The 10,931-nt window shown below is 44.6% G+C and overlaps 2 protein-coding genes across 2 annotated transcripts; both read left to right on the top strand.

Annotated features, from left to right (window-relative positions):
- Positions 1 to 1,845: 1,845 nt before the first annotated feature.
- LOC115529453 (homeobox protein HMX1-like) lies at positions 1,846 to 3,812 on the top strand. The gene is made up of 2 exons (XM_030338197.1): positions 1,846 to 2,281; positions 2,564 to 3,812. Exons 1-2 carry the CDS (start codon positions 2,047 to 2,049, stop codon positions 3,337 to 3,339), a joined length of 1,011 nt encoding a protein of 336 aa, XP_030194057.1. The 5' UTR covers positions 1,846 to 2,046; the 3' UTR covers positions 3,340 to 3,812.
- A 500-nt stretch (positions 3,813 to 4,312) lies between these two features.
- Positions 4,313 to 6,364, top strand: LOC115529484 (homeobox protein HMX3-B-like). Its single transcript, XM_030338252.1, has 2 exons — positions 4,313 to 4,694; positions 4,919 to 6,364. The coding sequence occupies exons 1-2, from the start codon at positions 4,475 to 4,477 to the stop codon at positions 5,473 to 5,475; spliced, it is 777 nt and encodes a 258-aa protein (XP_030194112.1). The 5' UTR covers positions 4,313 to 4,474; the 3' UTR covers positions 5,476 to 6,364.
- Positions 6,365 to 10,931: the final 4,567 nt, after the last annotated feature.

Raw genomic sequence — 10,931 nt, forward strand, 5'->3', positions numbered from 1 at the left:
CAAGGGATTAATGATGAGGATGTTTAGTACAACAAGGGGAGGGGAAACAATAATAAATAAATTACCTAATTTGAATAGCCCCAGTTTATTGTCATTTTACAAAAGTGAAAACAATGATCTATCAGTATAATTGAATATTGTATACATTAACCTTGTCATTTTATGCAATACATTTGTTATGTGAAACATTTTGTTTTTTTCATGAAAAAAAGTATTTCTAACGCACAAATACTGTTGAACTGTTGAGCGGACTTTTGGTAAAGTGTAGGCCCACTTTCAATGTTCATGATGCCAAACTCAATCAGGTAATGCTCCAAGAATTTACAATTTTAAGTTATAAAGTGCAAAGTTACGGGAAAAAATATCAGGGCAAATCATCTGATAATAATATTTAACCCACAAAGAGTTACCAAACAAGTGTCTAAAACATATTGCGAGTCGACGGCTGACGGCTGACTAGGCTTCGTTAAGAAACTGAATCGTAATGAAAACACACAATAAATAGGAATAGGTCCACAATCAATTGTTTTAGTGATTAATAAAATCAATAGGCTTTTGGATTCTGAATGAAAGTACTGTCTGTCATCTCTAGGATAGTTATTCTTTATTGATATAATACACTCTGGCCTTATTGGTGCACCCGCCAGCTCACTGAGAAAAACTACTACTAATAAAAAATAAACGGACGCAAAGTTCTCTGAAATGTGGGACTGCAAAAGCCACAAGTTTAGTTGCAATAACTAAATAATATTATTACAAAGATATCGCTTATACATTTAGATTTATAAAGTAATATTTGAATACCATTTTTGGAAAGTTAAGTTGATAAAAACATATTTTTTAACAACACTAAGATGTTTATTATTATAATTATCATTCTGAATAGGCATAGGCCTGCTATTATTATGAGTATTTATTTTAATTTTCAACTTTATTATATTTTTATTGTCAAGACCGTAATTAAACGAAGATGTAGGGCTATAATTGTGATTAAAAAGTACCACACACACTAACGCAGCCACACACGCTTTTGAAATGATGTTATTAAAAACACTTTTCCAATGTTTGCTTTTTTGAAAGATGAATTGAGAGAAGAAATGAATAACATCATGAAAGTCACTAATATAACAGGTTCTGTCCCATAAAACAAACTTCTCCCATCATTTAATATTAACTTATTGTTGGGTTGTTGGTTCATCAAACTATTGAACAATATAATAACCCAACTTTAATATATTTAAATCAACTATAGGATCATTCTTAGGATGTGATTTTTACTGTATGTTAGAATTTTCTATTGCCAGAGAAATCAACATTAGTAAAATTAATATAATTAAAAATAGATATACTGCGATGAATCATATGGCGTTTTACTTATTTAACACGATGTGCAATTAAGAAAAGTGAAGTGCTGTCATAATTAATTGACAGGCTGCACGGACGAACAGCAACCCATTGGCGGTGCTGTTCCGTTCTCCAAGTCGCTCCTACTCGTCATCTCTCTCTCTCCCTGGACCTATTCAACTCCTGCCTGAGGACATGAGTGTATCTCTGCTTTGCCTTTACACTCTAATTGACCTAAATAAACCATCTGAGGAGCGAGAGAGAGAGAGCGAGAGGAAGAGGGAGACGGTCTCGTCTCCCCCCTAAAGGCAGAAGATCGCGCGTATCCAAAGATGCTGGGTTTTATCGTGCGTAATTTACTCGCTCTCTGAGGTTAACTCGAAAGCTTGGTAGCGTATCTTTCGCGGCCCATATTCATATCCTCTCTCTCAAACACGCACATACAAACAGACACACGCACACGCACACGCACACACACACACACACACACACACACACACACACACACACACACACACACACACACACACACACACACACACACACACACAGTCGTGGGCGTCTCGCCCGTCTTCCTTTTGGAATTATTGGGATGGTGAAGAAGAGGCAGCGATAAGCGAGGGATACATCCAAAGGAATGACACTTCGGCAGTCGGTTGCGTGAAGACCAAAGCGGTGGTGCGGGGCGACCAACGTATCGAAATGATTCAAGACCGGGACCCGACGGACCCGAGTCCCCTCTGCTCCTCGTCTCGTTCTTCCAGAGCTCCGTCGTCCTTTTTGATCGAAAACCTGCTTCGGTCCACGCTGACCAGCACGTGCAGAAGAGATTCGGTGGAACAGGGCGCGGAGGAGAGCGCGAGTCTCTCCGTGGAGGTGCTAGGCCGCTCCGGGACGTCCCGAGGAGAGGCAGAAGAAGCTCAGGACAGCTCGAGCAGTGAGTGTCCGTTCTGCTTTGTTGTCGTTCGATTGTGATGTGGAATAAATGGCGCTTTTATTAATATATATTGCTGCAGGCCTATATAGTCGTTTTTACCCCGTGTGCGCAAGGTAAAGTGCCGATAAAACCAATATATCCACAAATAAATGTAAATGACCGATTTCCATCCAATGGATGAGTCCATGGTACGTGTTTGCATGGCATAGGCTACATTATTTGTTCGATCAATTATTAACATGAATGTATTTTACAATGACCTTCTCGTGAACTTGAACGCAGCTCCATCGCGGTTTTACCGTCCCGGGAACTCGGTGGAGTCGAACTCTCCTCAGTCCACCAGCGACCGAGAGTTCCCGACTGGCACCGGGTTGGGCCAAGGAGACAGCTACCGGGAACACTCACGAGACGAGGATGAGGAGGACATACACGGAGGGGGAGGAGGAGGAGGAGGGGGAGGAGGAGGAGGAGCAGGAGGAGGAGGAGAAGGAGGAGGAGGTGAGAGTCCCACGGTGGAGGTCCAAGATGCAGCCGAGGCGCGCGGTCACGCCTCGTCTCTCACCCGTCACGTGGTGGACGGTGATGACGATGATGATGACGATGAGGACGACAACACGAACCCGAAGGCCGCGGAACGGAAGAAAAAGACGCGCACCGTCTTCAGCCGCACGCAAGTGTTCCAGCTGGAGTCCACCTTCGACCGGAAACGCTACCTGAGCAGTTCGGAGCGCGCGTCGCTCGCGGTGACGCTGCAGCTCACCGAGACGCAGGTTAAGATCTGGTTCCAGAACCGCCGGAACAAGTGGAAGAGGCAGCTCGCGGCCGACATGGAGGCGGGCGGCCACGCGGGAGAGATCCCCGCCTTCTCCACCCAGAGGATAGTGCGCGTGCCGATTTTGTATCACGAAAACTCAGCGGCGGGGACTCTGCCGCAGATGATGGCATCTTCATCACCGTCGTCTTTGGTTGGATACTCGAACCCGTTCAGCCACCCCCTGACCTATCACCTCGGTCACCCGCTGGCTTTTGTAACATCACAAATGACCGGTCGGGTGTGAGTGTACAGAGCTAAGGCCACACGCACTAACGCGGTACATTTGGACGGGGGGACATCTGTTCGAAAAGTGTCGTATAGAGATGGAGGTGCACAACTTTATCAGGGGGCCCCGAGGGGCAAACCAATAAATGACAAGCAACGCAGACTACAGGGTTGCTCGTGGTATAGTCTTTCAATGATTCATCGTGACTCTGGACGTCTGCACTTGATAATAATATCTAGGCCTACACACGATCAGTTATCGTGTTTTTTATTGTTTTAAGAGAATGGTGTTTTATTTCTAGCCGATATTTTTAGACTGAGCTTCACACAATTCATATGCAATTTGATACACACGCCAGGGTGTCACCATAACCTGTCATTAAAGTCGTCTTCTCTAATCACTGTGTCCTATACTTTCTGGAAAAGGCAATGTATGCAGACACTTAAATTCTTAGCCAATATCCGAATGAAAAGTTATAAACTCATGTTCCAGTTGTTTTGATTACAGCACAGGCATAAAGGCCAACAAAAATAATAAGATTCGCCGTTATATGATCTTAGGCTTCTCATTATCAAACAAACATGAAAAACAGATTCAGGAGAGTGAGGAGGAGGCGCGATGTGTATCGTTTTGCTTGCACGCGAAAAGCAAAAAAAGTGTCAAACACACAAACACACGCGATATCCGTCTGTGAATCAGAGTTGGATTGCTGAACAGAAGCCCCCAACAATTCCGCAATAGACAGAAACAATATCCATTTCTGTGTGTGTGTGTGTGTGTGTGTGTGTGTGTGTGTGTGTGTGTGTGTGTGTGTGTGTGTGTGTGTGTGTGTGTTTGTGTGTGTGTGTGTGTGTGTGTGTGTGTGTGTGTGTGTGTAAAACACAGCAGCCACGTTCAAAACACAGCAGCCGCGCGCACGTGGTTTCCGCCCCTCCGGAAACAACGTGCGCGCGGCTGCTGTGTTTACGCGTGGACATCACCAATCAAAAGCGGCTAAACCCTCGGTCTTCCGGCTGGCTGAGTAACGGTGCGGGGCCCGGCTCTGCGTGGCTCTAGTTGGAACCGAGGAGCATCGCTGCTCGGAGCGCACGGAGCTGTGGTCGTGGATGTATACGTTTGTTATCGCGATACGTGCCATACGCGCCCCGGGAAGATGAACAAGGAGGACTACCCATGTCGGACTGCTTCGTTCGCGTTCACTATTGACAATATTTTAAATCTAAAAAAAAACAACAACATCAACTTTGAGGCGCCCGACGCGAAGGAAGAGACGTATGGCGTTTGTAAAAGCGACTTTCCACCCCGCTACGAGGAGGTCGACCTGTATGACATTCGGAGGCCCCACGAAGCGGACAGCTTGTCTTACGAGCTAGGTGAGTGAATAAACTTCCACTTTTTAGTGATTGCAAATATGCCAAAGCATGTATTAACCACCCGGTGTCACCTCCGTCCACTATTTCAGCGGCACCTTCTGTTTTGCGCTTTTACGCACGACGAGATCAAGAGTTTAGCAACACATCACACTGTTAAGTGTACTCTTCCTGCACGAAATAAGTTTGTTTTAAGTATTTCAAATGTGTAATGTGTCATTTCACAGCGCAGACAACCCGATTGCATTGCGACGCATCCGATGCGCTCGAGGTCTGCCGGGAGACCGGACGGGCGCTTGAGAGCCGCTCCCGGTCCGAGAGCGCACACAGCTCCTCCGACGACTGCACGTCGGAGCCACAGACGGCCGGCAAGGACTCGAAGGCGTCGGTGAAGAAGAAAACGCGCACCATCTTCTCCAAAAGACAGGTGTTTCAGCTGGAGGCCACCTTCAACATGAAGCGGTACCTCAGCAGCGCTGAGCGGGCCTGTCTCGCCAATTCTCTGCAGTTGACCGAAACGCAGGTGAAAATCTGGTTCCAGAACCGTCGAAATAAGCTTAAGAGACAGATATCTACAGACCTGGAGGGACCAGTTGATCGCCATCATTCGGACGCTGCGACAAATGTACAATTACCGACTTTTTACAAAGATAGCAACTTACTGGGAGGATGTTTGGTGCCCATGCATTTCCCCATGATGTACGGAACCACAACGAACACTGCGCCTTACATTTACTTTTCCAATGCGGGTAAGTATTTCAGCCTCTTTGAGACCAACGGGTGACCCCCGGGTATGGATGTACTGAAGGACTTGGACGGTGGCAGCCTTACTTGAACCCCGATTGACATTTCAAAACTGGACCTTTTGACGAATAGTTTTATATAAGCTCTCTCATACACAGCTTTTCTATCAGTTATCAAACATCTATCAAGATATGCATGTGCCACTTTCCCGACCAAAGTTGTTATTAATTATGATTATTATGATTATATTATGATTATTCTTATACCATGATTACGAACTCATATTCAATTTACCATGACCAATATATGCATGCATCAAAGAAGTCCATATCGGAAATTCATCAATCGTTTTACTTTATGCAGCAATGCCATTTAAATGAATGTATCTTCATTATGTCTAAGGATTACGTAGGCTAGCTATTTTCAACACTATCGACTTTATTACCCTGCAGAATGGATTCGTTTATGGTTTATTTTTTGCGTAGATGAATCTGCAATGGGAAACTTTTCTTGTCATTGACCTCCTTTGATATTCATATACGGCCTTATATACAAACCCCGGAATATCTTTTTTTTACTTGACATTTCATACTACAGATTCTAAAGCTGTTCAATTGCAGTTACATTAATAAATGTAATAAAAGCAGTAAACACTTGCAAGTTTCAATTGAAGAGAATTGGCTGCCCACAAAAAAAGTAATGCCCAAATTATAGTCAGAATAAAGGCTCAAAGCTAGCAAATATGGCATTGAATGGAAGGGGACATTTCAATGTATTTGGTGGAAGCAAAATACAAGTAATATAGCGCATTTGGTTTTCAAGGTCATTTTAGGGCAAATGTTTTTTCACCCGGCGTTTCTACCCATGAAACCGTAATATTGATGAAGATGTACCACAACTTATCTATAAATTAAAGAACAATTCCAGGAGAAGTTTCTAAAGTTTTAAAATGGTTTGCATTTAAAATAATTATAAGGAATATCAATCAAAGGGATAGACATTCACACATTGTTCTATCCTAATATATCCAATCAAAATGTAGGGTACCTATTAGTCATCTACGCTTTACTAAAACCATTACTGGTAATTGTTCTCTTTAGGTCAAAGTTAGCAACAATATTGCATATTTCAATTGTGCCTTGATGGTCTGAACTCTGGAAGGAAGGAATGCTAATTTTACATTTCCTTTAGTTTTCAAGAAACATAAAGTTGTACGCATAAATTCGTGTCTGAAAATGTCTTAAAAAGGCAGGTCTACTTGCTCACATTTCGGCCTATATCCTCGTGTCAGCTGCGTTTGTGTGCTTTTTTAATTTTGTTATAGGTCCGCACCACCTAGCAAAAAAATATAGTTTGCTTGTCATAATGTAGTATGACAATCTCATGTAGCCACCATTGTCTTTATACAGTTAGAATCTCTATAAAAGCTCATTCTCTGGAGTAATACGGCTTTGAGTGTGTGTGTGTGTGTGTGTGTGTGTGTGTGTGTGTGTGTGTGTGTGTGTGTGTGTGTGTGTGTGTGTGTGTGTGTGTGTGTGTGTGTGTGTGTGTGTGTGTGTGTGTGTGTGTGTGTGTGTGTGTGTCAGAGCTGTACATGTTAAACAGGTTAAAAATAATATTGTTTTGTGAAAATGTGGCCTATAGCTGAAGCAAGATTCAAAGATTCTATGCAAATTCAAGACATTAATACATCTTATTTCTAAGTTGAATTAGCTGATATTGGACAATTTACCATTAACATGCTGGTTTTATTGGAAAATGTGAGTGTGTGAGTGTGTGAGTGTGTGAGTGAGCGCGCGTGTGTGTGTGTGTGTGTGTGTGTGTGTGTGTGTGTGTGTGTGTGTGTGTGTGTGTGTGTGTGTGTGTGTGTGTGTGTGTGTGTGTGTGTGTGTGTGTGTGTGTGTGTGTGTGTGTATAATGCATGGGAGAAGTTCAATGCAATGCACCCATCCATTAAAGATAACAAAACAGCAACTACAAATACAACAAATTAAAATCCTCCAAATGTAATCGCGTCTGCACGTCCCCGAGATTTGAACCTCTTCGCAAAAAAAGTCCGCGAGGCTGCACTTGCACACCGTTTCCGGGTCATTGGCCCTTTCAGAACTGGAGCCTCTCTCCGCGCTCTCCGCGCTCTCCGCTCTCTCCCTGTCGCAGCCAATCAGCGCACTCGCCTCTCTTGACCTGCTCACTCAACCAACTCACTCTGCGCGCAAATCAGCGTTCTGCTGGAATTCCTCATGTCTACCCTGTCTATGTCCATGGTCTACCCATGGACATGTGTCTACCTCGCGCTTCCAAAGACTGTATGCCATGCACATGCGCAGTCGTTGAGAGATTGGACTTCGAGGAGGGAATTGATTGGATAGAAATGTGTAGCTGCATTATTTATTATCTTCTGCTGTCTTCTTACAGTGGAGATGGATATAATAAACCACCTGTTATTAAACCTAATATAATTTGGTTATTATTATAATAGAGTGGCGAAGTCACGCCTCTTCCGGTAGAGCCCATGGTACCTATGAGATCGAAAAATATGAATGGGTTTCAATGGAGAGAAAGTAATTATTTTCTGGTCCCAGTATTAGAAAATTAAACATTTTCGTGAAGAAGTTTGATATCGTTAGGTTTTTTCCAAGGGAAGGATAAAAGCATCAAAATAGGTGAAAACCATTATAAATTGGGGCATGGGGAGAGTTTCAGTTATGCCGATGGGGAGATTGTCGGTCTTGTCCACGCCGCGAGCGTGACGGCACATACGAGACATGTAGTCTTTCTCATTGTGTTTTCTCTACAGCCTTTAACTGAACAATTGCACAATGAACGGTCAAACTCTTAACATGAAAAATTATCATTTAAATCCAAAAAACAACATATGTGCAATCCAATAAAGACTGGGACCAGAAGATAATTACTTTCTCTCCATTGAAACCCATACATATTTTTCGATCTCATAGGTCCCATGGGCTCTATCGGAAGGGGCGTGACTTCGCCACTCTATTCTCTCTCTAGACCAGTAAAACGTTTATAATTAAGAAGCACAAATACTTTAATTACAGCCGAGAAGATCTTAAAAACCACATCAATAATGTGTCAATCAAGAATGATCATTTAAAGCAATTATAAGTTTATTGGATTCATCAGGATATTTCACTGGCAGTTAAATTCAATAAAGCTGTTGACTTTTCATTTTTAGTATGACAAATACCCCGTTTAATTGAACCGATGGAACTCACGACGGAATATGCAATGTTCTCACCGCGTGAAAGTGTTTTTCTATTCATTATGTAGTAGAGCCAACGATAAGAACTTATTGTAAGACTTGGGGGATACGATAGGCCACCAAATGACGGATATTAAGTATTTTTATTCTTTTTGGGGTAAAATTATATGTTTACCTGAGAGTACTTATTCCAGAGTCATGTGTTTTCTTAAATTACTGTCTACTAATACTACAGTACAAAAAACAAAAAAACAAATATCATTATCGAATTAGAATTTGAGTATTTAAAAATGAAATACGTATATGTGGAGTACTAGAACTCATCAAGGGATTATTATGGTGTTTATTACAGTGTGCGTGTGTGGTTCTGTGTGTGTGTGTGTGTGTGTGTGTGTGTGTGTGTGTGTGTGTGTGTGTGTGTGTGTGTGTGTGTGTGTGTGTGTGTGTGTGTGTGTGTGTGTGACAGGGGAGTGTGGAGGGTCGGGGGGGAGTGGGGGAGGGTCTGGGGGGCGGCAGCGAGGTTTTACAGTCGCCAGACTTCCTGGCTCTTCCTGCCAATGTCGGATGGGACACTTGTGAGCGTACGTTTCTTCTCTCTCTCTCTCCTCACTCTCCCTTTATCTCTCTCTCTCTCTCTCTCTCTCTCTCTCTCTCTCTCTCTCTCTCTCTCTCTCTCGACTCTCCCTTTATGTCTCTCTCTCTCTCTCTCTCTCTCTCTCTCTCTCTCTCTCTCTCCCTCTCTCTCCTCTCTGAGCACTATAAGCTCCAACCACAAGGTTCAAATGACCCCACAGGCTGCCCAGAGTCGGCACCTTGGCCCTGGGTCTGGTGGGGTCTGTGGGAGTCTGGTTCCTCCCCCACCGACCCCCACCAACCAAGGCTGGGGAAGGGGTGGGGGGGGGGGGGGGGGAACCAGAAGACAGGTCCCTCACCTGCGCTCAGGCACCCCTGCCGGTGACTCGTGGTCTTCCTTCCAAAAACATACGGTGGACTTCCTGCCACCTGACCTCAGTAAGAGGAACCAGGACTTTCAATTTCTGTTTGGGCTCAGTTGTTATCGTGAGGTCACGTGCGTTACCGCCATCGCCTCCCCAGAACCAGAGCTAACCGGCGCCCCGACATCGCTTTGATTCCCCCCCCCCACCCCCACACCCACCATTGACAAACACCCCCCAACGTTATGAATAGTTCTCTTAACATGTTGCTTTGAAACCATTGATGACCAAATTGTGAGGGACAAGGTAGTTTATGAAGGATCTGTGGCGCGAGAGGCTGGAGAAGCTGCCTACCACCAACATGCTTTGCATATGTGCACTATCAGTATGGTTCAGTGTGTGTGTGTGTGTCTCTCTCTCTCAGGTTGGCTTACTGTGTGTGTGTGTGTGTGTGTGTGTGTGTGTGTGTGTGTGTGTGTGTGTGTGTGTGTGTGTGTGTGTGTGTGTGTGTGTGTGTGTGTGTGTGTGTGTGTGTGTGTGTGTGTTTGTGTGTTTGTGTTGGGGTGTGTGTTTGCGGGTCTCTCAGGTTGGCTTATGCCGCTTTTCCACTGCATGGTACCAGCTCGACACGACTCGACTCGACTCGACTCAGCTCGCATTTTTTGCGTTTCCACCGCAAAAACATGGTATCTGGTACCTGAAGTGGCTGCTTTTTCTAGTACCGCCTCGCTCTAGGTTCCAAGCGGCTGAGCCGATGCTAAAAGGTGACGTCGGCAGACGGCCGGCCACTGATTGGCCAGAGAGTGTGACGAAGTCACGAGAGCGACATGGCAACCATGCTGGTAACAGCCATAGCAGCGCCGCAGCCAACATATTCCACTTCTTCAACTTCTTCAACATGCCAGCTAATAATAGTAATGTTTTCGATGTCCTCCATTGTTGTTATGTGGGTTCTCTCCATGTGTGGGTTGCGTAGGTGTTGTTTGCGTCGCAAACAAAAATACGTCACGGCCCATTCGCGCAGCCGACCCCGCCCACGTCCAGGAGGTACTATTTGCGGTGGAAAACGACCCGTGCTGCTGCCGTGTCGAGTCGTGTCGAGTCGTGTCGAGTCGAGTCGAGTCGAGCTACATGTGCGGTGGAAAAGCGGCATAAGTGTGTGTGTGTGTGTGTGTGTGTGTGTGTGTGTGTGTGTGTGTGTGTGTGTGTGTGTGTGTGTGTGGGTGTCTCAGGTTGGTTAATTCTGTGCATGTGCGTGTGTGTGTGTCAGTATGGTTTAGTGTGTGTATGTGCGTGTTTACCATTGGCCCATTCCTATTATTTTGGTTATTACAACCC

The sequence above is a fragment of the Gadus morhua genome, chromosome 17 (genome assembly GCF_902167405.1).
Source record: "Gadus morhua chromosome 17, gadMor3.0, whole genome shotgun sequence".
Lineage (NCBI taxonomy): Eukaryota > Metazoa > Chordata > Actinopteri > Gadiformes > Gadidae > Gadus > Gadus morhua.

Bases quoted from the DNA above. Each gene is read 5' to 3' on its own strand.
- LOC115529453 (XM_030338197.1), top strand. From the start codon at position 2,047: ATGATTCAAGACCGGGACCCGACGGACCCGAGTCCCCTCTGCTCCTCG. The intron at 2,282-2,563 runs GTGAGTGTCCGT...ACTTGAACGCAG, and splicing joins AGCTCAGGACAGCTCGAGCA to CTCCATCGCGGTTTTACCGT.
- LOC115529484 (XM_030338252.1), top strand. From the start codon at position 4,475: ATGAACAAGGAGGACTACCCATGTCGGACTGCTTCGTTCGCGTTCACT. The intron at 4,695-4,918 runs GTGAGTGAATAA...GTCATTTCACAG, and splicing joins CAGCTTGTCTTACGAGCTAG to CGCAGACAACCCGATTGCAT.